Source organism: Perognathus longimembris, chromosome 10, assembly GCF_023159225.1.
Source record: "Perognathus longimembris pacificus isolate PPM17 chromosome 10, ASM2315922v1, whole genome shotgun sequence".
NCBI lineage: Eukaryota > Metazoa > Chordata > Mammalia > Rodentia > Heteromyidae > Perognathus > Perognathus longimembris.
The window spans coordinates 53,082,596-53,110,015 of record NC_063170.1 but is presented as its reverse complement, the minus strand read 5'-3'; the positions used below and the strand labels follow the sequence as shown (position 1 = coordinate 53,110,015).

Below are 27,420 nucleotides of genomic sequence, written 5' to 3'. Positions count from 1 at the left end.
TTTAAACCTCTTGTGCATCAAAATGCATAAGAAAACTCACTGCTATTTAATTGGCTTTATGCACGTTACATACTAGAGACTTTAAGCTACAAAATGTTCCTACTATTTCAATGCACATACAAAAAGACCCTAAAGTATCTTTGTATATAACAAGGTACTCTCCAATTAGCCATTTGTGATGAATAATGTATCTCCACATGTCATCTCATCTCTAAGTACCATTTATCATGGCCCAGGCCGTTCTGCTTTAATGAGGACGACAGATCTCCAATTTACATTCAACCTATTATGCATTAATAACTGATTGAAACTCTTTTAAAAAAAAAACTCTTCTGCCACCGAAATGGAAGGTGGTGAGGCTTCTCCAGAAGGAGGCAAAAGCTACTTGATTAAATCTGATTGGTAAAAGAAGTAGGGCCAGTAGGCTGTTGGGCAAACTCATCAGAGGATTGCCCCAAATTTGCCTGCTGGCTATACCCACCACTTGACCCATAGCTTTCTTGGTTGTAACTGCCTTGATTATAGCTGCTAGAGTGCTTCTCCATGGGGTCCGAAAGGTATCGCTGTCCCGAGGAATGCCAGCCAGTCTCCTTGAAGACAAACCATATGTTTCCAGCCCAGAGGATGAAATTCAAGAATCCAAACACCTGAAGGAGAATCAGAGCAAAGGAATTGATAAGACTATAGACAGAGACCCTAGCAAAGTCTCAGTTTCAGAAAAACCCTTGTATAAGGACACTTTTCATTTATGGTTGAGCTGGTTTTAAGGTTTCACTTGAAATCACTATTTAGTTTAGAATATCCAAATTAAATCAGGTATTTGATTGCTTTTGCTACATATCAAGTACTGCATAGAAGACTTTATATGTATTGATCGATCTCCTTGGCCTAAATAGATTCCACTCTTATATGCTCATGTTAAAAGTTTAGCAAGAGTAAGATTCTGGTCCCAGGTCATATGACTTGATAAGTAGTAGAGAAGGAATCTAAACCCTGTTTTGTCTGATGTAATAGACTTAAACCTTACATAAACTGTCATTATCTCCATAGGTGAGGGTGTATTCTTCATTCTGTACAAGGTTATTTGCAGATGGTATATGGCTTTGACTTTAATAGTGGTGCATTCACTAATAAAGTTACCCATCACTTTTGGGATAGACATACTTCGTACTGATTATTGTAATGCCACAAAGAAAATTGGTGTCAGCTGGGTGATTGTGGCTTACACCTGTAATCCTAGATGCTCAGGAGGCAGAGATCTGAGGATTTTGGTTTAGAGCTAGTTCGGACAGGAAAGTCCATGAGACTCTTATCTCCAAGTAAGTAGCAAAAACATAGCTGTGGAGATGTGTCTCAGGTGATAGAGCACCAATCTTGAAGGAATAATCCAAATAAGGAGAGGCCCTCAATTCAAGTCCTAGCACTGACACATGTGTGCATGTACACACACACACACACACACACACACACACACACACACTAATTTTTTTAGTTAATACTATTTTTTTTTTAACTGGGACAGGTGATACACAGGAAAACAGACCTAAGTAGCATCCTCAGATGCCGAGTCTCTAGTTGAGTAAATGAAAGTCACACTCCCTTCACTTCTGCCTCTCACGTTCAGAAGGGAAGGTGGAACCAGACTGCGAAGGAAGCGCAGGTTTTCCAGAGGCATGACAGGGTCTCAAGATCTAAATGTTGAGGCTGTCCTATGGAAACTCTTCTTACTCTCCAGTAGGGTGAGACAGAAGATCTGGCATTGCTTCTCCAGATCCCAGGGTTTGCTGGAAACAATTTATTGCCATTGTAACAGACCTAAGCAAGAGTCCCCATTACAGAGCTTGTTCTGTAGCCCTTTCCAAGACTGCTTAATTTACTTGGGATTAATCAGAGGCACTTGTAATATGCCCACTGGAGAAAGATGGCTATAGTATGACCCAAAGCTGTGATGACACTAAAATGTATTTAGTCACTACTCTGGCATGACAGTGATCAGTTAAAATGGGCTTGGACAAGAACTCTGGAATAGAGTGCTGGAAATTTGTTCCTGGGCTCAAATTTATTCCTTGGCTTTGCATGGTGGGGTAGTCTGGAATGTTGTGTTGTGGATGCCAGGGGTTGGGGGTGAATCCGGATCCAGTGTCATCAAGACAGAGCTCAAAGAGCTTGGAGCAGGGGATTGGCTAATATGGGGCAATATTTTAGCTGCAAGGGGATCACAGCTCCACCTCCTGATTGGGTGTCAGCCTTGATGGAGGAGGAATCCATGGATTTGGAATTGGTGGGAGGGGTGTATATAGACAAGGCACTTTGTCCATGGATGTCAAGGGGGTTTTTCCTAAGTAGAATGAAGATAATGTTTCCTTACTGTGGGAGGATTAAAATGGGTGTATATAAAGTAGACAATGCCTGGTATATCAGTAAATGTCAAAAGATAAATTATTTTCTGAATCATTTTCTGCAGTATTTCTGTGCATTATATTCTGTTGACTCTTTAGCTGCTGCATAAATTGAAGTAGACTTTGGTAGGTCAGAGGATGATAGATAATAGATAAATGATAGCTAGATAGATATAGATAGACAGTGTTGGCTAGACAGATAATCTACTATTGAGCCATGTCACTAGAACTTCTTCACACTGATTATTTTGAGTTAGGATCTTACTTTTTGCCCAGACTTGTACCTGGACCTGAATCCTACTGCTGTAGACCTTCATTTTCATCAGAGAGGCACAGAGATATCAAAAGAGGTGAAATAAGAGGTAGAGGATGAAAACTGTGCTGTTTCAGGACTGTCTTCCAGCTCCTGGCTCTAGATTCTACCCTGAGAAGACGTATTCCTCATGTTTTTATAATTATTTTCTAGTTTTTTGCATAAGCCAGCTCAATAAGACTTGAAGGCAAACAAGTGTGTAATTAAAAAATGTGCTTTGGCTGATTAATATCCTGCCTCCTGATTTTGGTAATAAAACATGATTTCCTTTGCAGAGCCAAGTTTCAGCTAGTCGGCTCTTATTCTCTCCTGTAGCTTTGCAGCTGAGGTAGAAAAATGTCAGGTTAGGTGAAACTTCCCAGTAATGGCAACTCAGTGGCACCTAGAACACTAATTCCTTTCTAGATCCTGCCCATTCTTGCTTCTTCAAGCTTCATTAGGTTCACCAGCTTCTTGGTGTTTTTCCAAGCATATTTTTTCCCTGATGAAATCAGAGTCAGTTTCTTGCAATCTAAACTCCTGAATGAATGTAGATATTAGTACCAGAAGTGCAGTCCACAGAACTGACTTCAGGGGTATGAAGATTGTTTTGTGTTAGGCAGTTTAAAATGACATTCCTCTTACAAGGAACTAGGAAACTTTTCTTTTTTATTAATATACAATAATTGTATGGGAGGAGTTTCATTATGACATTTCCACATATGTACAAATGTATTTGAACAAATCCTCCCTTCTCTGTCACTCTACCCTACTCACTCCTTCTCAAAACAATAGTTTTCACTGTTCTATTTTCATACATGCAAATAAACTACTTTGATCATATTTGTCCTTATTTATCCCCTTGTTCTCCCAGCCCACTCACATATTCCCATGTTCCAAGAGAGCCTGTCTTAGATTCTTGTCACTGAACTTTTTAATGTATATTAAAATTGGACCATATTGTTTTGCCATGGTATTTCAGATATGCATATATTGTGTTTCGTTCAAAATAACCTTATCTACTGTTTTCTCTCCCCTAGCTCTTACTGATCAACAGCTTTCATTGAGTCTCCACATCTTCATAGACATTTAATATTTATATATGCATATTTACCTTAATATGTAATATGCAAATATTCATCAGTATGCATCTATAATTATAGATGTCATATATGTTTATTAATTTTATATTTTCATATATAATGTATTCTTATATAATTTCATGTTACTCATAATATGTAAAATTTGTATATATGTATCCATAAGTATATATGTGTTTTGGAGCTGAAAGACTTATTTTAATTGTCAAGATGATATCCAGAGGGGTTACAGCTACATACTTAAGGTAGTGAATACTTATACATTTCTTGTCATACTTGTTACCCCCTTCCTCATTTTTCTCCTGCCTTCCCTCCCCCAATTCCCCCCTTGCTTTCATCATTTTTCTAACCTTCCAAATGATGGATATCATCATTATAGTCTACATTGCTTATGAACACTATGAATATTAAGAATAAAACAATCCTTTCAGGTCAGGTGGTAAGTACATTTCTTTCCTTTTGCTTAGTCAGTTCCTTCTTTTTCTCTCATTTCTTCCCTCCCTCTGCTGCCCTTGAGTTGCTTAGTTTGCTTTCATCAATGTCCATTGCAGCTGTTGGGTCCCCTCTACTGTATTTTTTTCATCCATTTTCTACTCTTTCTGTGTCCTCATCTCAGCTTCCTTCAGATGTACAGATGTATGTACCATATGTGAGGTAAAGAATATGGGGTCCTCTAAATACTATAAGACTCTTAACTGACAAAGATATATAACTATTTCACCACTAAACCTGACCTTCATACATGCCATATTGTTTTGTTTCAATCCAAACAATGAAATTTGGTTTCAGGAGATAAAATCAATGTTTTTCATTCATAATTCTTATTTTTTAGCATTAGTGATGCCAACAGTAGAATTAAAAGGACTATCCGGAATGTTGTAATTCCCACATTGTTGGGAAATTATGAAATGAACAAAGGCAGCAAGCAATCATATGCTTTTTTCTTAGCTTGTAAGATTAGTCACTCTGATTAAATGCTATCTACAACCAAGTTACAGAAGCAACAATTCTGTATGTTAATGTACATAATACTGATTCCCAAATAAATGATAATGATTATGAGCTATGTCCATGCTTACTGTCTAACCGAGGTGGGGGTCCCCACATAGACCATCATTAGACCAGCAACCTTTCCTTCTTTGTAAGTGCCTTCCTAGGTTAAGTTACACAAAGCTGGAAAAACACCCATCAATCTTGCAGGAAAGGTAATTATTTTTAGGAGTTTCTAAAGCATGTTGTTCCTTTAACCAGCACTTCTGGGCCTTCAATTCTTCCACAAGTGCTGCTTCTTGTTGCTATTACAGTTTGCGTTTTCCAGACACAGCTTCTTTCTCTGGAGAAACACAAGTTCTCCCACTTATAAATTAAGAATCCAATTTAGCATCCCTACTAACTTACTTTCCCTCCTTCTCTCTAAGAGCCACACACTTGATGACAATATTTGATTTTTCTCAACTAATTTAGTGTACCCTTTCAAATAAAGCTATCAAGCAACTGAACTGGGGATGGAGAAAGTTTAAAAAAAATTACCATTGCTTTATGAGTACTTTTTCATGCTATGTACTTTGTTTTTGGCATTCTGCGATGCCTGAATATTTTTATGCCATCAATTGGGTGCACTCTAACCATGTGTGGCTTGAATAATGTTTTCCTCCCAGGAAACTTTGGTGCCATCAAATATTCCTTTGAAGTTCTGGCAGGATTCTGTGTGAACATTTAGGTTTTATATCTGCTATGGCTTAGAATTTTGACTTGACAGTCATCTACTCTGCAACTGCTAATAATTGCTAGGATTTTTTTTAAACTAAGAACTCCAGAACTGGTGGCATTAAAGTATATCAATTCTGACAATTTAAAACATGAAGGCTAAAAGATCATCTTGTCCCTAGACCGAAATATGATTGCCCTGGACTTGGAGGCAGACATTTCCAACATGATTCAAAAGGTGATTTCTTATTCGCGGCTAGCAAGGAAGATCTAGAATGCCAAGCCTGGATGAAATCCTACTCACCACAGACGTGTTCAAGCTAGACATGACTGGGCTGTGGACGGCCATGCACTTGTTGGACGGCTGTTTGCAAGCTGACATCAGTAACAACACTTCCTTAGGGTCTGTTGCGACTTTCACATCAGATAGGCCTTTTGCCCAAGCCGATGAACCAACCAACCACAAGAATGAGAAGACGACAGTGACAATGAAATCCTGCAGAAACACAGACAGAATAGGAAAAGAAAATGAGATGTTGAGTCACAGAAACAAAACAATTAGTTTATATAACCTTTTCATTATTAGCCTTTTGGAAAATCCCAAACTTTCTAGCACCAGGCTCAGGAGAGACATTTTGAAAAACAAAAAGCCATGTAATGTTGTATTTATATTTACACAAGATAAGCAATAATACTAATAGTTTATCGAATGTTTATTACATCGCAGGAATGAGGCCACAGACCTCATGTAACAGTGCCTACAACAGCCCCATATAAATGTTATGACCATTACCCTATTGGTAGATGGAAAACTAAGACAGAGAATGCCTGAACTCTAGAAACTGTCAGTGATGGCTTCTTGGCTACATGGTCCAGGCTCTTAATCATGATGCTGAGGTAATTTCAAAAGTTTAGAGAGTTTTGTCAATTATTAAACACTCTTGGGGCTGTGCATGGGGTCAATCCCAGCTACAAAGGAGGCCGAGATCTGGAGGATCACAATTGGAGGCCAACTCATGGTGTGAAGGGGGGAATGAGACTATCTCAGTGGATAAGCTGGGGATGGTGATATGCCTGTAATCCTAGTCATGTGGGAGGCACATGTAGGAGGATTGCAGTCCAAGCCAGTGCTAAGCAAAAATGCCAAGATCTGATCTAGAAAGTAACTCAAACAAGAGGAGTGGAGGTGTGGTTCACCTGCCTAAATAATTGGAAGTCCCAAGTTAAAAACCCCAGTAGTACTACAAAACACCTACAACCTTGTTTTCATTCTTTTATCTTCTTGTGAATTTTTATAAAAAAAATCTGTGTATTTATTATCTGTTTTATGCCTGGAACAGTGTTATGTTGAAGACAACAATAACATTAAATGAGCTCATTTTAAACACAAGGAAACCAAGGTCCCAGGAAACGGAGGAATGACAGAAAGTGACAGGACCAGAATTCCTACCTAGATGCGTGTGACTGGGAAAAACATCTGATATGTGGGCAGGGGAAAGAAACTGCTTAGTTCTTGCCAAACCAAAACTGTTATGTAAGTGAATAGTCATTTTAGAGAAACTATCTCCAAATACCTGATAGGGGCTATTTCATGGTATTTCTCCTCCTTCATGTCTTGGAGGGGGGATGGTAGGTAGGATTCACAGTTCCAAACTTAGGCAGATCAGGCTCAAAGATATATCTATCTATCTATATCTATCTATCTATCTATATAGATAGATATAGATAGATAGAAAGATATAGATATAGATAGATATAGAGATATAGATAGAGATATAGATATGTGTATATAGACATATATATTCATATGTATACACATACATATATGTGAATATATTCATATAAATTATATTTATTATTTTTATTTTATATTATATATTATATTTAGATTTGGCCACTTTGAAAATATTCAGTGCTAGCTGGGTAGTGGTGGCACACATCTGTAATGCTAGCTACTTGGGAGGCTGAGAGCAGAAAGATCACAGCTTTAGGTCAGCCTAGGCAGAAAAGTCCATGGGACTTGATCTCAATGGAAGATGCTTGGCATAGTGTCATGAGCATATCATTCTAGCTATGAAAAAAAGCTTAAAGTGGACGTATCATGATCCAGATGTGTCCCAGGAATGAATTGTGACCCACTCTCAAAAATAGCCACTACAAAACAGTGCTCAACAGCAGAGCACTGGTTTCACAAGTATGAAGCCTCATGTTCAAACCTCAGTATCACAGAAACAATCATCATCAACAACAACCAACCACCCCCGCCCCTAAACAAAAACAACACCTTGTGCTGCTTACCTAAAATAATGAAGTTGCTGACAGGGAAAGGGAACTAGTAAATGTGATGTATCAACAGAACTAGGCTACTCTTTCATTTGTAACAAGTTGTCCTGGAATGTTTCTTTCCTACTCAAAAGCATGGTGAATCTGCCTTGCTTGGGCTGTCCTGCCCTCATGGTAGGCCTGTATACTTTCTCTTTAAGACAGCATGATCTTCACTGAAGGAACTCTCCCACCCTCACGGTGTGTGTGTTGGCATTTGTGAGATGTGAGATGTCCTGAAGGTCTCACAGTGAAGAGGGACTAAGTCTGAGAACCTGGTCCCTTTACCATCTGGTAGCTGTTGTGAATTGTGACTCATTAAATTACCTTTTCATGTTGGCTATAGACTACTGCGGGCAATTCATGATCCATTCATAAAATTTCTAGGACATGGTAGTTTGCAGATGTTCTTCTAAATGGCCCTCCCCTTACATCACTGAGATTTTGTTTGCTAAGAGCATAGAAGCTTCTTTCATCTCCCACACAGCAGGTGCTTTCCTTACAAATCCTTCTTTCCCTCTCACTTTTAATTAGTTCCATTCTGAGTCTTATATACCCTTGTAAAGCTGTCTTAAGTCCTTCCTGGAATGAAGCATATGTATAAAGAAGCAAGTAAACAAATACAGTATCTACAGATGTCTCCAAAGTCATACCAGTAATTGGAGTAAAGAAATTCCAGTGATGGGTTTGCACTGTGAACTGAAGGAATGGTTAAACAAGCCAGACACAACTCTGTTCACACGCCATCTGATGACATATTTTCATTCTTTATTTCCAAGGAACACAAATGTATTATCTATTGTTTCTGGATATCAGAAGTTCAAAGTATGTGCCACAAAGCTCAAATAAAGAGCTAGGTTGGCCCTTTCTGCAGCATTTATGAGTTCATGACCTTCATCCATGCTCGACAGGAATAGCCAGATTGTCTCTTCTCACATTATGTCACTCTGACACTTAGGCTTTTGCTCACTTTTACACTTTTGAAGGAACCTGCAGGTTACATGGGTTCACCCAAACAACACAGGGTATCACTGTTTTCTAGAGTTATCTCAGGAAGAACCTTACTTCTGACTGCAGTGTTTAGCCCCTTCTTCCCATGCAACATGAGATATGCACAGGTGCCAAGGATTACGAAGGAGCCTTCTCTGCAGGGCTGGATGTGTTTTGAATGTGAGGATTGGTGGGGGAGACACTGACGTTCTGACACTGTCACATCTTTCTGACTCATGAACGTGAGGAAATTGATTTCACTCATTAATTCACACATCCCACCCAGTAGTACATTTTGAGTAAAGTACCAGTCTTGAGAAGAGTCTTAGGGAACATAAGATGAAAAATAGGGAGTCTACACTTGGCACTATGGAGTTAGAATAGTCTTCCAACTATGTGACAGACAGGGGTCGTCATTATTTATTCTCACCATAATTAGAAACAGAATTATTAAAAGGCCAGTAGAGGCCCATGAGGCTCTAACCTTCAATTAACCACCAAAAAGCTGGAAGTGGAGCTGTGGCTCTAGTGGCTAAAAGACATTGCCTAGACCATGAGTTCAAGTGCTGTTACACACACACACACACACACACACACACACACACACACACACAGAGACAGAGAGACACAGAGACAGAGACATGCAGACACAGACACACGGTATTTGCATCAAAGGATATAAAAAAGTAAGCTCAAGCCAAGCTTATTACTAAGAAGAGCATGAAGATGGGGGACCAGATAAAAATGCTAAAGACATTAGCTTGGAAGTTTTGTTTTGGGGCTGCCTGCAGGAATCTTAGTTTGAGGCTATCCTGCAGATAGTGAGGCATAGAGCAAGTAGTAACTCTTTTTTCCTCTTACTTTCCCATTTTCTGCTGAGGCTCCCTATTGGCCAAACCCAGTAGGGAGCCTCTCAGAAGTGCTCACTCCTGGGCACAGAGATCACACTCTATCCTGAACTAACAATCTTTTCCATCTCCTGAGCATTTCTGGTCTCCCAAGCCCACAGCTAACCTCCTGTAAACATCATTAACCTTATAAAGTAGCTTCTAATGTCTGCTCTTTTTTACTTATCAAGAAACGGAAGTATAGAGAGGTTAAATGCTTTACTTACAGTTAATACCTAGTTTGATGGGTAGTATGTCATCCACTTTCTGGAAGCATGGAAGGACATGTGTTCTTTGATGTGTTTTATGGGGACAATTGCATAATTGTTTTTCTCTAAATTTTAAGCAATTAAGTACTTCCTAAACTATCTTGATTTTATCCACATGCCTCCTGTGTTATTGCTTCATATTTAATTTAAAGCAAATAATGCTCTTTTACACAAATGATGTTAACTTAAAAATTATTCATGCACAATAAATGTTAAACCAATATATCTTCTCATTACTAGAAGAGGACTGTGACTGTAAATGTAATACATTAGAAGCACAATACCTTTAATTCTAGTTAATGTATGTGCAAGGCTCGAGAGTCTAGAATCTGTAAAACTAAGAGATTAACAGGTGTTAATAACATTTACTAATCAGAAAGCTTAAAGTGAAATTTAATAGGGACTAACTTTCTCACCATGTTATTGAATTCTGCATTAACAGTGGTGCCTTAAACCATTTTCTGTACCAGGAGAAGTGAGTGGCTTGCTTTCAGGTAGCAAATTTTTCCTGAGGGTGCAGATAAGAATCTAGTTATTTTCAAAATCTACTAATTTGGGCTGGGAATATAGCCCAGTGGCAAGAGTGCTTGCCTTGTATACATGAAGCCCTGGGTTCGATTCCCCAGCACCACATATATAGAAAATGGCCAAAGATGGCGCTGTGGCTCAAGTGGCAGAGTGCTAGCCTTGAGCAAAAAGAAGCCAGGGACAGTGCTCAGGCCCTGAGTCCAAGGGCCAGGACTGGCAACCCCCCCCCCCCAAAAAAAAAAAAAATCTACTAATTTACCTAGCAGAGATAATGTGTGTATGGAGGATAAATTTATAATATTCATTGGCAGGTTATCCCGTGAATGTGTTAACTCTTTTAAAGATAACATTTGTCAGCTTTGCTTGTGATATTTATTTCCTGGAGTAGACAGTCTGACATTTAGAAGGTATTTCAGGGTTTCAGAAATCTCTCCTGTGTGGGATCTGTGTGGTCCCAAGAAGTAGTCAGAGCAAGTGCTATTAACTCCATAGAAATTGCAGCCCAAAAGGTGAAGCTAGCCCACAGTTCCTTAGAGGTTTATAAATGGATTCTAAGAACTGATCTCATCTGAACCTAAGAACTTTGATGTGCAATCTGAATACATGTATTTAGACTAGCTGTAGGGTTTTCTGTCCCAGGAAGCCAGTTTCCCCTTCCTGACATGGTCCATGCCATGTCTAGAGGGATTCGTGCTTGAGAAGAGGAACAAGAGGGGGAATAAGAAGGGAAGATGAAGGAGAGGATGAGGAGATCCGGAAGCTCACCCTTTCTCATATGGCAAGTACTAACAAAATGTTTCACATTCACCACTTCATGTTAACTCTGCAACAACTCTATGAAGAAGTATTACTCTTGTTCTTATTTAATAAAATTGCAAAACTGAAACCAGTTTCCCAAGTTCAGTCAAGTGTACTTAGACTAGCTGTAGGGTTTTCTGTAGAGGAAGCCACTTTCCCCTTCCTGACATGGTCCATGCCATGTCAAATTCAACAAGTCCCTCTAGACTTTAGAATCTTTCATGATAAATCCCCTTACAAAGTGACTTCAGCCTTGTGAGGGAGCTCGAGTCTCCACAGCATGCCAGGACTTGGAAAGGGAGTCTCTTGTTTCAAACGTGCAAAAGAAAACATCCTGGGTTAGGAAGAGCGGCCAAGTCCTCAAGTGTGTTCATCTTTATCAAGGAGGAAAAACATGAAGTCAAAATGTCTCTAAGCTGAGTGGCCAGCTCCACAGGGTGTTGTGTTTATGAGTCACTGTCCTTAGATTTTGTGAGAGAACTTCCCACTCTATTTGTTTGATGATTACCTCAATGCTAATAAGCCAAGGATGGCAAGCACTAGCAGATTCACTTGTCAAGCAGTTTCCTAGAAGATCCAACCTCAAATGCCTCTATTTCACATCTCGCCTCAGTTCTTCCCAAGGCCTCAAGCTGGAGGGGACAGATTTTTCTCCTAGTGGGGACCTCTTTCTGAGCTCAGCCAGAGATCTCTGCAGGTAAGAAGTCCACAGGAGTAGAGGAACAGAAAAATTAGGCCTCCTACTTTTCACTGTCATAGCTGCAATAAACATTGGCAATGCTTTTCTTATTATTGTAGTTATATTTTTGATGTGAGGGAGAAGCAATTGCTAAGGAGTTGGTTTTGAATCCTTCAAGAAGATGATCATAATAAGGATGAGGTCATTGTAGGTGGTGATAAGGAGAGAGCTTAAAGTAAGCTTGAAAGATATAGAACCAGGATTTGAACTGCAAGACTTGGGCTCCCAAATGTAGGTTGGTAGTCTATTATTTAAAAAGCAGTATATTGCTTTTAATGGATGTGACTTTAATGAATTAAAATAAAAATATTAAAACTTATGGCTATTATTATGCATGAATTAATATGCTGTGCCTCCATACATTATTTATCCAATTCTTACAATAACATATTGAGGTGACTGTGACAGATCTTGCTTTACAGTGAGAAAAAGTCTAAGCTGAGAAGGATTGATCTGCGAGAGTTGACAGCCTAAGTTGCTAAGCTATGGTTGCCACCAGAGTTTGCTAAAGGTACAAAGATGATGCTCTTGTACCTCCTTACATCACAGTCCAGGTTTAATGGCAACCTGACATGCATAAGGCCTAATGTCAAAGGGCTCTGCTTAGGTCACTTCATTTCATCCTCATACATTCCTATGAATTTTCTCTTTTTTTTGGATTTTTTTAAATTTAATTTATTTATTAATTGAACACAAATTTTTTGACAAGGTGTTGTGCAAAAAGGGTACAGTTACATAGTAGGGCAGTGTGTACATTTCTTGTGATATCTTACACCCTGTTTTTCTTTCCCTTCCCTAGGTCAGGTAGACATATATACAATACACAATGTTTCAAGAACATATACAGTATCCACGTGGCCAAGCCCAAGAAAATTCGCCTAGGGCTTTAAATGTAATGTCGATATTAGACAATATGTTGACAGTAGTCTTATATGAACGTACATACATAGCTTTTGGGCTATTGTATTCCACTGAGAGGTCAATTTTTGACCTTTATATGTTGAGTAGTTGTTTGGTTTTAGTTACATACTGTTGGGTCGCTGCCCCAATCCTGTGGGAAATACCATTTGACAAGCAGTTTTTGGTTTCAAGATCTGGTCTCTACTGTCTCTCTGTCACCCTTTCTTAAGAGTCATATATCAGGGAGATCATGCCCCTTTGTTTTCTGTGTTCTAGGCTTGTCTCGCTCAACATTATTTGTTCAAATTCTGACCATTTCCCTGCAAATAACAATATTTCACCATTCCTAATCGCTATGTAGTGTTCCATTGTGTATAGGTACCATATTTTTTGGATCCATTCATCTGTGGAAGGGCATCTGGGTTGTTTCCATATTTTGACTATTGTAAATTGTGCCACGATAAACATGGAAGTACAAATGTCTTTTTGATATCTTGGGACCTCCTGTTCAGGATAGATGCCTAGGAGTGGTATGGCTGGGTCATAGGGTAGGTCTATATTGAGCTTTTTGAGAAACCTCCATACTGTTTTCCAAAGTGGTTGTACTAATTTGCACTCCCACCAACAATGGAGAAGGGTTCCTCTTTCCCCGCACCCCCTCCAGCATTTGTTGTTGCCTGAGTTCAGAGTACCTATGAATTTTCTTGTTTTACAAATGAGGATGGGATGCTTAATGTAGTTACATAAATAGGGAGTTGAGTACCAAACTCTGATCAGTTTAAGTGAAAAAAATCTATCAATTTGTCCATTGTCCTATTGCTATATTTTTCACTTTTCACAGCCTTCTGCTTATACCACCTTCCCTCTCTACGTTGGATGCTTTTCCACAAGTGTAAAACAGAATAGGGTAAAGTCACCTGCATGTGTTTGTTCACTGCAGCACTGTTTACAACAGTCACAGAAGCAGCCCAGATGTCACACAACAGATAAATCGGTAAAAAAATATATATATATATATATTGCACGTGTGCATGCGCGCGCGCACGCGCACACACGCGCACACACACAGAGGAATTTTGTTCAGACATCAAGATGAAATGATGTAATTTTCAAGGCAATAGATGGATCTAGAAAAGAAAATCATGCTGAGAAAAGTCAGCTAGTACCGAAAGACAAAAGATGAATGTTTTCTCTCATATGTGGATCACAGAACCAAAAGTACATCCTCTCAGGTAAACACACACAGGTGCATATGCATATATATGCATATATATGTATATATATATGTATATATGCATATATATATATGACCAAGATGGCTAAGGTATAGTCCCTGTAGGAGGGAAGCTCTATGGTGTAAACCCTTTGACCCATGAACAGACAGTTTAACAAAATGAGTATCAGGAAGCTCAAATATATTTTGAGTTGAGAGTGTTAGTGGGAGGGGTTGGATTAACAGAAAAGGGAACAGTGGACAAATGCAGTCATAATACTTGATGTATGTATGTCAACAGGGATGGGTGGGGTTAAGGGGAAAGGGCTAGACAAATGAAGAGGAAAGGAGGGAGAGAATGTAGTCAAGAATTCAATATATGTCCTACAAAATCAAGAAAAGAGAGAGAAGGTGTGGGTTGGGCGAGAGTGTTCAACGCGGTGGCGCCGATCAACAGGCATTGTATTCATAAAGTGCTTTGTTGAATGGCAACTCCTTTGTACAACTACTTCAAGTTAATAATAGAAAGGATGCTGAAAGTTAATATTAAAAGAAAAGATGTGGGGAAAGTTGATATGACTGGTGAGGGGAGGGGGAGGATGAGAATGATTGATGAAAGGGCCCACCCTGATCAAGATGCACTGTACACAGGTGAAATTATAACCCTTTTGTACAGTCATTTAAAGATAAAATAAAAACAAAATGGTAAACAGACAGAGAAAGAAAAGGGAAGGAATGTTCCAAGGGTGGGATGGCATGTCAGCCCTTTACTCTGGGTTGTTCTCACAGTAGGCTACCCGTTGCCATCTTGTCAATTATTTAGGATCTTGCAAAACAGAAAGATGTAGTGGGTGCTGATGTTCTTCTGTTACAAGGCCTTGATTTTTAATCAGTCATTTTGTTTCATGAGTGGGGAATCTGGCTTGTGCTCATGAATCAATTCAGGATTTCATTTCTTTCCCCCCTCTTCATAACTTAATTTTGATTGTGACTGACATGCAGTACTTGTTCCTATTCCAAACTCTTCCCAGGGAACTTCATCAATGGACTTGTAGTTGCTCAGAAGTACAGCTGAGACCCAATTTAGGTGTTTGACTTACCTTGTAAAAATAAGACTTTGGAAAAGCACTCTCTCTCTCTCCCTCTCTCTTTCTCTCTCTCCCTCTCTCCCCCCTTTCTCCCTCCCCCCTCTCTCCCTCTCTCTCTCATCCTCCCTTTAGCCTACCCTGCTTTCACACTTTGGTGGGGGAGGGAGGGCACTGGGCTGTTGGGTGAATTCAGTCTCACACCGTCTTTGCTAATTTTTACAAGCCCAATTTGCATTGCAGTTCATCCTGCCTAACTTTTCATTATAAACAGCAAGAGCTTTTCAGAACAAGTTACTAAGTGTTAGTGAAATAACAACTGTTTTAAAGAAATGCAAAGTATCAGCCAACAGTCATTAGTAGTCAATAGGTCAAGTACTGTGCTAAGCCTTTTACTTAGGGTGTTTTACCTCATCTTCATTGAGAATATATTTATAGGCATTCAGAGTGCAAAGCAACACAGGGTGACATCTATAGACCTCAGAATCAGGAATCTCTGCAGCAAAATCTCAGCTCTAACTAGCTTTGAGACCCATTCAACTCCACTTTTCCTATCTGTAAACAACAGCAATAATGGCATGAAAGTTCATAGGGCATTTTTCAAGGATAGAGGCATTAATGCTAAAAAAAAATATTCAGCTCAATGCCTGAAGGTTCACTTAGTTCTACTGCATATAATAGCTAAAAGTTAAGAGTATAGAAAAGTATGTTGGCATTTTTAGTGAATATTGATGGCCAATGAATCAGGTGGGTTCATTTGTTTATCCAACAAATTTCTGTTGAGAAGTTACTAGCTGCCAAGTCTTGGGAATACTGTAGGTAATGAAAACAGATGTGACCCTGTTACTCACTGTGGTGGATGAGAGAAACTTCAGTCAATTAAACACAGAAGGATGTGTAATTGCCTCAGATGATAATAACTTTCCAGGAAAAGGTCTTGGTGTTTAAAAAAGAAGAAAAAGCAAAGCAAGAAAAAAGAAAATAAGAAAATCTCTAGGGATTCCTTATGAGGGCAGCCTGGCAGGGGTGGGGTGGGGGGGACAGGAAAGGTTACATAGAGCTGGAGATACAAAGACTTATTTTAAGTTTGGCCCTTGGATACTTCTGAAAGCAGACTCATCTTTAATAAATACACCCCAAAATGGCTTCTCTGGAAGGCCTATGAATTGACCTCTAAGGGGGGCCACCAGGTTCTCTGCTTCCTGCTTGGTGTATGTCTAAGGATGCTTGTTACTATTGGGTCAGAAAGGACTAAGGAAATTTCCTGCACTAAGTATCCATGTGAGGAGAAAGGGCATACAATAGTGCACATTTCATGAAGATTTTGGTAGACCACATGCCTGTTCAGACTACCAGCTTTGTAAGTGTCCACCCGCATCCCCTTTCCTCTTTGCAAGCCAAACAATAAACAAAGTGAGTCCAGAGGATAAAGAATTCTATGGTAGAGATGTCCAAACATCTAAACCTGGGCAGAAGAGCATGTCTATCTTTCTGAATCCTGGCACCCTAGCAGTTTGCAGACAGAAGGAAGACACCAGTGTTGTTAAGTGTTTTTAGTTGACTTGCTAACTTATACGGGACATGACGTGCCTTTCATCTGGTTACTGGCTTTGGCATAGCCATCAACAAATGCATACACAAGCAATGGCCCAAGCTCATAGAGGAGACGCAAGACAATACTTGAAAACAATTGAGATGTCTTAGAAAGAACTGACTGGCTGAATAGCCAAGGATGAATCTGCAAATTTGAAGAATCTTATTGAAAACATATCAATCTTTGTTACTTTCACTTTTTTTTTTTTTAGCATTTCCACAACATTTTGGAGGCAGTCATTGCACCAGCTAGATGAAAATGTGATGATCTAGGTAATTAACCAACAGCCTTGCACCTTGTCAGAAGGCATCTGTGCATTACAAACATATCTGGAAAATACCAGATGTCAGGCACCATAGAAATGAAATGTGTAAAGCTAGGCACTCAGTGGCTCATCCTTATAATCCTAGCTACTCATGAGGCTGAGATCTGAAGATCAAAGTTCAAAGCCAGCCCCTGGCAGGAAAATCTGTGAGACTCTTTATCTCCAGTTAACCACCAGGAAACCGGAAGTGGTGCTGTGGCTTTACTGGAAAGTGGTAGAACACTAGCCTTTAGTGAAAGATCTTAGGGATAACACCCAGGCCCTGAGTTCAAACCTCCCCCAACCAACAAAAAAACAAACAACCCTCCCCCTCCCCCAAATACAAGGAAATGAAACGTCTGGAGAATGTGTAGTTGACAGAAGACACAATGGAAGCCCTGTAGCAGGCAGAGGCAGCTAGACTTGAACTCTACCTCTCACATAAGCTCTAGACTATTGTCTTCCCATCACGCAACGACCCCATCACAGTCAATATGCATACACCTTGGAAGTCTTTTATTTATGTGAAATCACACACACATACAACACACATTTTTGTCCTCAGTACTGGGATTTGAACACAGGACCCTGCACTTTGCAAGGCAGGCACTCTACCACTTAAATTGTGTTCCACACCTTGCTATTGTTACCTTTCTTTTTTTTGTTTTTCAAATTTTTATTATCAAACTGATGTACAGAGAGGTTACAGTTTCATACGTTAGGCATTGGATACATTTCTTGTACTGTTTGTTACCTTGTCCCTCATACCCCCTCCCTCCCCCCTGTCCCTTCCCCCCCCCGGAGATGTTCAGTTCACTTACACCAAACAGTTTTGCAAGTATTGCTTTTGTAGTTGCTTCTCTTTTTTTACCCTGTGTCTCTCAAATTTGGTATTCCCTTTGAATTTGCTACTTCCAATACCAGTAAACACAGTTTCCAATATACTCAGATAAGATTACAGCGATAGTGTAGGTACAACCACAGGAATGTGATACAAGAACATCATCAATAATAGAAGCTACAGAAACACATAGGACGTTGAAAGTAGTTACAACTGTGATATAACAATTGTTTCCATAACATGGAGTTCATTTCACTTAGCATCATCTTATGTGTTCATAAGGGTATAGCTATTGGGCCTTGTGATGCTCTGCTATGACTTGCCTAAACCTTCTTCCAAAACAAAACCGCAAAAAAACAATAGCCCCCTCATCAAGTGGGCTAAAGAATTACAAAGAAACTTCTCTGATGAGGAAATGAGAATGGCCAAGAGACATATGAAAAAATGCTCTACATCACTGGCCATAAAGGAAATGCAAATCAAAACAACATTGAGATTCCATCTCACCCCAGCAAGAATGTCACATATCAAGAAAACTAATAATAACAATTGTTGGAGGGGATGTGGCCAAAAGGGAACCCTACTTCATTGTTGGTGGGAATGTAAACTGGTTCAGCCACTCTGGCAAGCAGTATGAAGATTCCTCAGAAGGCTAAATGTAGAACTCCCCTATGACCCAGCAGCCCCACTTTTGGGTATCTATCCAAAAGACCACAAACAAAATCACAGTAATGCCACCAGCACAACAATGTTCATTGCAGCACAATTTGTCATAGAGAGAATCTGGAACCAACCCAGATGCCCCTCAGTAGACGAATGAATCAGGAAAATGTGGTACATATACACAATGGAATTTTATGCCTCTATCAGAAAGAATGACATTGTTCCATTTGTAAGGAAATGGAAGGACTTGGAAAAAGTTATACTAAGTGAAGTGAGCCAGACCCAAAGAAACATGGACTCTATGGTCTCCCTTATTGGGAATAATTAGTACAGGTTTAGGCAAGTCATAGCAGAGCATCACAAGGCCCATTAGCTATTGTTACCTTTCTAAACGGGTCTTGAGATTTTGCCTGGGCTAGCCTAGACTGTGATTCTCCTATTTATGCTTTCCAACTAGCTAGAGTTTATAGGCACTTGTCACCATGCCCACTTTTTTTAGATTGTGAACTATTTTGCCCTGGGCTGGCCTCAAACCATTACCCTCTGACCTCCACCTTCTTCTTTTTTTTTTTTTTTGTTTTTTTTTGTTTTTTGGCCAGTTCTGGGCCTTGAACTCAGGGCCTGAGCACTGTCCCTGGCTTCGTTTTGCTCAAGGATAGCACTCTGCCACTTGAGCCACAGCGCCACTTCTGGCCGTTTTTTCTGTATATGTGGTGCTGGGGAATTGAACCCAGGGCCTCATGTATACGAGGCAAGCACTCTTGCCACTAGGCCATATCCCCAGCCCAGACCTCCACCTTCTAAATAGTTAGGTTTACAGGTGGGAGCCACCTGTATACATTTCTTATTTTTCTTTATATAACAGCAGACAGCAGAGACATGAATAAATAAAATGTTCTCTGATCAAACAATTTTTTTTTCTTTTGGCCATTCCTGGGGTTTGAACTCAAGGTTTTCAAGCTTACTATGGAAAGCAGGTAACACTTGAGCTGCACCCTCCTGCAGGCTCTGTTTGCTTTAGTTATTTTAAAGCTATGGCCTCACACTTTTTGCCCAGGCTGACCTCAGACTATGAACCTCCTACTTAGGCTGCACTTACAGATATGTGACACCATGCCAAGCTTTTTCTTTAAACCATGTCTCACTATCTTTCCTCCACTCCCCCACTCACTGAGCTTGCCTCAAGCCCTAAGTGTCTATCTCTACCCTCTAAGTAGTTGAGAGTACAGGCATGAGCCACTGTGTCTGGCTTCCAATATAATTTCTTAATTTGTCCAAATGTTCTTATTTTTCCTTATTGCTAAACTATGTTTGAAAATGGTTATGTTCTCTTAGAAGGTGTGTGTGTGTGTGTGTGTGTGTGTGTGTGTGTGTGTGTGTGTGTACCAGTCTTAAGTACCTGGCCATTTTTCCTGAGGTTTGAGCTTTTTTGCTCAAGACTAGTGTTCTACCACTTGAGCTACAGCTCTACTTCCAGCTTTCTGGTGGCTAGCTAGAAATAAGAGACTTTCCTGCCTGGCTGGCTTTGAACTGTGATCCTTGGATCTCAAGTCTCTTGAGTAGATAGGATTAAAAGCGTGAGCCACTGGCGCTGGGCTAAAAATGGTTACGATCTGTAGTAAGATATTGCAAGTAAGCTAACAATGAGAATTTTGACCAAGAATAATGGCGGCAGGCCTCATGGTTATCCCTTCCCAATGAAGATGGCTCTTCTCCAAACTGCAACCTCTGTTTCCTTTGTCTTTATCTTTCCCATGAAATCAGGAGAAAAGGTACAGCTTCCTCCCCCAGAGTTACATAATATGAGAGTGGGAAGGAGCTGCTGAGATAAAGCTAGGCTGTCAGATCCTTCTTAGAAACAAAATCCTAGTATTAACTTACTACTCTCACTACTGGTGGCTCCTCAATAGGATAGGATGTGGAAGAGCTGACACAAGAGGTCAGAAACAGTGAAATGAACCCAGTTGTGAATGGCTGCTGAAATTCTCTGGGCATCAGTGTGCACACGGACGAGGTTGCTACCTTTACAGAGTCACTGTGAGGATTACAATTAAGTAAAAATGTTAAGCAACAGAGAGACTGAATTTTTTTTTCTGGCACTGGAATTTAAACTCAGGACTTCATGCTTGCTTGGCTTGCTTTCTCAGTCTGTTAGGGCTCTACCGTGTGATCCACACCTCCAGATCGGGTTTTTGGTGATTATTTTGGACTTGGAGTCATGAGGACCTTTCTGCCAAGGCTGGCTTTGAACCTCGATCCTCTGATCTTAGCCTCCTGTGTAGTCAGGATTGTACACCTAGTGAGAGTGATTTTGTGTGTGTGTGTGTGTGTGTGTGTGTGTGTTTGTGTGCCACTGCTGGAACTTAAACTCAGGGTCCAGACACTGTCCTTCAGCTTTTGTGGTTAAGGCTAATACTCTACCATTTAAGCCATAGCTCCATTTCCAGCTTTTTTGTGGTTAATAGGAGATAAGAGTCTCATGGGCTTTTTCTGTTCAGGCTAGCTTCAAAATGAGATCCTCAGATCTGTCTCCTGAGTAGCTGAGATTATAGACATGAGCCACCTGCACCCTGGTCTGAAAATGGAATTTTAAAATGTTGCATAAGGGATTGAGATGATGGTGGTGGTGAAGACAGTGTAATCTTCAGATAGTGTGGCTTGATTTGGTTATGTTCACTACATCTCACATGAATTCACCTCAAATGATTTTATTTTCAATCTTTATTTTGCCATTTCTTTTGAAAATAGAATCGTGCTGCTCAAATTAAATAAATAGCAACAACAAAAATATATAAAGCATTACCAAGTAAGTCTACAGTGCTGAGCCACAGATATTTTCAAGCATGTGTGTGTGTGTGTGTGTGAGAGAGAGAGAGAGAGAGAGACACACACATACACATAGACAACGACAGAGAGAGATGAGAGAAAAAGAGAAATGGAGAGAGAAGGGTTCAGAGAAAAAGAAATAGAGACAGATAAAAGGAGAGGAAACATTTCATCTGATTGCAATATATGACCAGACAAGAACTTGAGAAAACCTGTAAAGAAATAGCCCATCTGGAAAGTTCTGCCAGGGAGAATGAGCCATTGCTCATGATGATAAGGCCATTAATGACTATGCATCCTTACAAAAAGAACAGCTTAACCCCTTCGTTCCCAGTGCCTAGCCATATGTCTACTGCTAGTCGTTTCTCACACCTACTTGTAGAATTTAAGAATAGAAGGAGATTTCACATTTGGGAGAGACAAAAAAAAAATCATTTTTCTCAAAAATCTGCATATTTTTAAAATTATGTCAAAGATATAAGAGATACAAATCTATCTGTTTACCTACCCAAAAGGAGCATTTACTGTTAGGATAAAGGAATAGGAAAACATTTCTAAAAATTTATTTTTACCGTTTTTCTTTGTATACATACTTTCCCCTGTTATACCCTTTTAAATGACTATATATAAAAATGTTGGCATGCTTTTAGAATAGGCATCTTTTACTGTGTTTCACCTTTGGCAATTAAGAGAAACTTTCTGCTTATGGAAATGAATATGATTATAGTTCACACTTCCTCCCACCAACTTATTCTTTTCTTTCTTTTTTTATTTGAAATGAGCAAATGGTATTAACACACAGGTTCATGAAAAGAGCTGCTATGTTTCAAGCATTCCTTATGCCTTTCTAGAATTGAAGAGCCATTATTCTGTCATCTATCAACCCATCTGTCAGCCTGCAACAGATGGTTAAAATGAAGAACTTGGAAAATACCAAGAAGGAAATTATCCTGTGCTTCAACATCCACAGCCCAAATTCAGTCTGATTTCAGAATATTCCTTTGCCACCTCCCCACTCATCATGTGAAGTAAAAGTGAGGAAAAACATTGCATTTGAATTACAAATTGCAAACCATTCCTCAAGCCATGTCTACTGATACACAGTCTGTATTAGAAGAGTGCAAAAGATAATCTTGGGTTTCCAGTATTAGTTATGTTGCTTCTGATGCACAAAGCTCGTGATGATTTACTTGCCCTCAGTAAGAGATTCAGTTCTCTCAGTAGAAGCATAACGAAGGAATAGCTTGTGTTAGAGGGTTATTACAAGAATGAGGCAGAACTGGATGATCTTATGTATGGAATATCCTGTATGGGGTATCAGAACAAATGGTTGATGATACTATTATTTTCAACATCACTTTCCTTTTGTTCCAGATTTCTTGTAAATTTATTCCCAAAGATTCTGTGTCTCTGGCAGGCAGGATTAGAGCAGTGGCTGAAGGATAGAAGGTAGGCAGACATACAAATGCAGAAAGCTGTGATTAATATGTGTGTATGTGTGTAATTGTTTATCTTTGGAGTGTACAGAGTGCAACCCACCAAAATCTACTGATGCTGTTGACGTGTGGGTATTCTGGGAAAAAACAAGGAGACGGGAGACACACGCAGCCCACGTGGCATTGCATTCTAGAAGCATGTGTGCTTGAAAACGTAAACCTCCCCAGGGACTTCTGCCCAACTCCTCCCAGAGAGAGTATGTTTTCTTGGTTTTCATTTCAATCTGGATGAAATAAATATTTGAGAGTTTTACTTCATCTAGGCATAAATATTAATTGAATCATAACTTATGTTTCATTCTTTATTTAGCTGACTCTACTTATTTTGTCAGTTCTGTGATATTTCCAATATACAACTGTTAGGATTTCTCATTTACAGTTTTTTTAAATCTTTTCTTTTAGTAAGGAGAAGCTTTGAGAGTGTGGCCTCCCTTTCTGTGGTTGTAGTCATTTGGAACAGACGTTGGGTTTTTCAGGAGACTCTAAAAGGTTTTAAAGTTTTGAGAAGCATGGTGTGTCTCCAAGTGAGAAAGTTCTCATCATTAGCCACGACAGACCTTCTAAGTATCGTATTGAAAAGCAGACCCTGATTCAATAGGTCTGCAACTGAGTTCAGGTAAGTATTTCTAACACATGTACCTCCACATGTGCTCTGAGAAGAAAGTCCTACTCCTTAGTGAATTTCTCCCATAAAAAATGTCCCAGTATATACCAGCACCCATCCTACCCATGGCCCCAGTACGAAATCAACCTCTCCACATAATTTCCCACACCTTACACTATCCTGTTTTATCAGCTAGGTAGTTCTGCCCACCCCTGCCCTCTTACCCCCAGTTCATAACACAATTCTTTCCTTACTTTCTCTCCTCCAACACTTATTGGCTATGTGCTGCAAACCAGGTACTGTGATAGGTGCTTGCATGAGTTAACTTCATTCGGATTTCAGTGAGTGGGTAATATTGTCATGATCATTAATTAACAGGTGGAAGAGACACAGGCACAGAGAGGTTAAATAAATTGCCCAGTGTCACCCAGCTAGCCAGAGGTAGCAGCAGATCATAAACACAGTGTGATTCCAAACCTGGGCTTCCAGCTAGTAAGGATTTGCTAAGATTGTGTTTTAGTGGAGTTATGTCAAATTTAATTTTTGTAATTGTCCCAGAACCTAGTCTAGTATTACATCTAATTGATACGGGCAGACAGAATAAAAACTTTAAAAATAAACTCTGTGTTGCTATCACCCCCTCCCCCCCAGCCTTTAAACCCATGGTTAACTGCTTAATGAAACCTGTGAAGTTGAGTAACAGAAAAGCAGGACTAACACATGATCCCACACAAGTCCAGTAATATACCCCTAGCCAGTATGCATCTTATTAGAATCTTGTCATGTGTAGGAGTTATGTGATGAGGCAATCAATGACCTATGGTATATTGAAATCTGTGGTAATGAGATCTCATTAGTTGCCATCTTGTATCCTGCTGATGAGAAAAAGAAATTAGCCACTCAAGTGAAGGTTCTATGTAAGATATTCTTAGTCACCAAGAAGACCCGATACCACACAAATTTGCAGAAATTAGCTGAAGATGTAATATGCTTGTACAGTTGTTTGCAGAGTTTCCCATTAAGTGGTACTAATAATATCATTCCATTTAAAAACTCTACTTTCCTGGTAGCTATCATGAAGACAATTAGTGTTTTACAGAGCACAAAGAAAACCATCACCTCTGGGAAGTTAAGGTGTGTAGGACTGTGGGTGTGGGTTTCAGGAATTGCTCTTTTTTCATTTAAGCACCATGGCAAAGAATATGGAACCTGCTGAGAAGGGTTGGGAGGCAAAAGTGTGGAAGTACTTTGTCTTGATGATTTGAGAGAAGGCAAAGGCCAAATCATAGTACTTGTTGAACACTGCTGTTTAGGTTAAATAAAAATAAAATCTGCAGGGGCTGGTGGCTCACGCATGTCATCTTAGCTTCTCAAGGGGCTGAGATTTGAGGATAGCAGTTTGAAGCCAGCTCAAGCAGGAAGAGTGGTGGGGTGCTAAGGTTAAGTGAAAAAGCTAAGGGACAATGTGCAGGTCCTATATTCAAACCCTAGCACCAACGTGAGAGTGTGCACACGTGTGCACACACACATATACACACATGCACACTTTCATTGGGAGAGATGTAGGAGAATGATGAGACTTTGGTGACACTGATCAAGATGCCCTATACTCATAAATTGACATGTGAATTGAAATCTCATTAAATAGTTACTTTGAGATGAGGAGGAGGAGGATGGTGATGGTGATGATAACAATAATAATAACCCCCACATCCATATTTGCAGTACCCATAACCTCTTAAGCAGAAATATAGAAGAATCACACTAGTCACATAGAAGTAGGGATGTGGTTTAAATCTCTCTTTCATTACCAAGAACCAACCTGATCTTTCACGTGCCTTTTGAGTCATCTACACTGTGTCCTCGCTTCAATGCATGAATGAAGTTTTGTGTTTAGTACTCCATCATGGGAAAAGTGCAGCTCCTTTAGTACAGGTAAAATGCCCTCACGAAGATCACGAGAGCGCTGAGGTCACGCACATTCATGTGTGCTCATGAAGGTTGGAAATGCTTTTGTGTCTTTTTTTTCTTTCCCTCTATCTCTCCTGGTTGTTTTGTTCATTCTTTCCTTTGAAAAGATTCATACACATCCTTGGGCATTGGTGGCTCATGCCTGAATTCCTAGCTACTCAGGAGGCTGAGATCTGAGGATTGTGGTTTGAAGCCAGCCCTGGCCAAAAAGAAAAAAAGAAACGTCCATAAGACTCTTATCTCTAATCAATCATCAGAAAAGCCAGATGCTGGGCTCGGGTCACCTCCCCTGGCGCAGGGGTCAGGCTCTACTCTACTCCAATCGCTCCATTTCTCACCCTCTCCCCTGGTCACCCGACCCTCAGGTAAGGCCAGAGTGGAGTGGGGGGCTCAGGAAAGACCTCAGGTGCACACGGCCATACGAGATCGCTTTACCTCCCTCCTTACCCGTGAAGAAAGCCAGGCGTATGCGGATCTCGGAGACGCTTCAAGAGCAAATCTGATTTAATAAGGGAGGGGCTAGTAGTTGATATAGTAGGGGGCGATCAGAGAAGGGGTGGTCGATCAGAGAGCTGGCGATAGGCTGGCGAGCTTGTCATAGGACCCCCTCATGAGCTAACATCACTTGCTTAGCACCACCCCAGGGGGAAAGCCCATGAGACTGGGGAGCACTTGAGCTGGTGAGAAAGTTGCAGGGCTGGCTGCAAAGCCAGTTCTTCTGGTTCCGGACCCAGAGAATTGTGGCCTGCTTCCGCATTCCACCAGGGATGGGGGAAGGAAGGCGTCTTGGGAGCGCTCTCCATTGCCCTTCCCCCTCAAGGCCAAAGCTGAACCCCAACAGCCAGAAGTTTAAACTGTGGCTGAAATGCTAGAATATTAGTCTTCAGCAAAAAAGCTCAGGGACAATTTCCAGGCACTGCGTTTAAGCCCTAGGACTACCCATCTCCACTTAACTCCTCCCCCCCCCCCAAAAAAAAGATTCATATATATCTTTGGATAACCATATGCCAAATGAACATAAAATGCACTCCACTACTTCACTTCTTTGGAATGATAGCTATGAGGTTTTTGTAGTTCTCTTTTTTCTGGCTTTCTCCACCTCCCTCTGCTTTTGCTTTAAATTTCCAAATGATGTGTGTGAGCGCATGCGTGCGCGCATGTGCGCGCGCGCGTGTGTGTGTGTGTGTGTGTGTGAAATGGTAAAGTACTATCCATGAGCAAAATACGCTGATCCAGAGAGTGAGGCTCTGAGTTCAAATCCAGGACTGGGACAACACACACACACACACACACACGATGGGGAAGAATGATGAAAGGGCAAACTGACATGTTGAGTTGTAATGCCTTTTTATAACTACCTATAACAAAATATACATTTTAAAAATGAAATAAAGAGGAGTCCTCAAAGTGGATAATAGGTGGTAGAGGTGAAATCTTACTGAAAGTGAAGCTAGATATGTGTTGTTACATGCCAGCACATTTGACTATGGTAGTCTAATACTCAGGACCAGAGAGAGAGATTGACTAGGTGGTGACTAACTTTAGCTCATTCCAAGTTAATGGAGACTGATGTATATGCTAGGCTAATGCTCCAGCTTCATGGAATTTAAGCAGCATCTGCCTGGCTAAATCTCTCCCTGTACCCCTGTGCCTGGCTTTGGTTGTTCCACTGTGTTATGGAATCTACACTGCCATTTTCAACCCACAGGCCATGCCTGACTTTGGGTTTAGATTGTTACTAGTTTAATCCTATGTATTTTTAAAAATTTACTGTAAAGGTGATATATGTAGGGGTTACAGTTTTGAACAGTGTCAGCCCTCCCTCATTTTCTCACAGTTTTTTTCCTTCTCAGCCCCTCCCCTCAGGCTGTAGACTTCATGTCCAACACTGT

The 27,420-nt window shown here is 40.2% G+C and overlaps 1 protein-coding gene across 1 annotated transcript in view; it reads right to left on the bottom strand.

Annotated features, from left to right (window-relative positions):
* Positions 1-389: 389 nt before the first annotated feature.
* Synpr (synaptoporin) overlaps positions 390-27,420 on the bottom strand; it is a 272,123-nt gene continuing 245,092 nt past the window's right edge. Inside the window, exons 5-6 of the mRNA XM_048354876.1 lie at positions 5,803-5,994; positions 390-647 (exon numbers count right to left, since the gene is read on the bottom strand). Of these exons, the coding sequence (XP_048210833.1) occupies positions 390-647; positions 5,803-5,994 (450 nt within the window). The remainder of the gene's footprint in view (positions 648-5,802; positions 5,995-27,420) is intronic.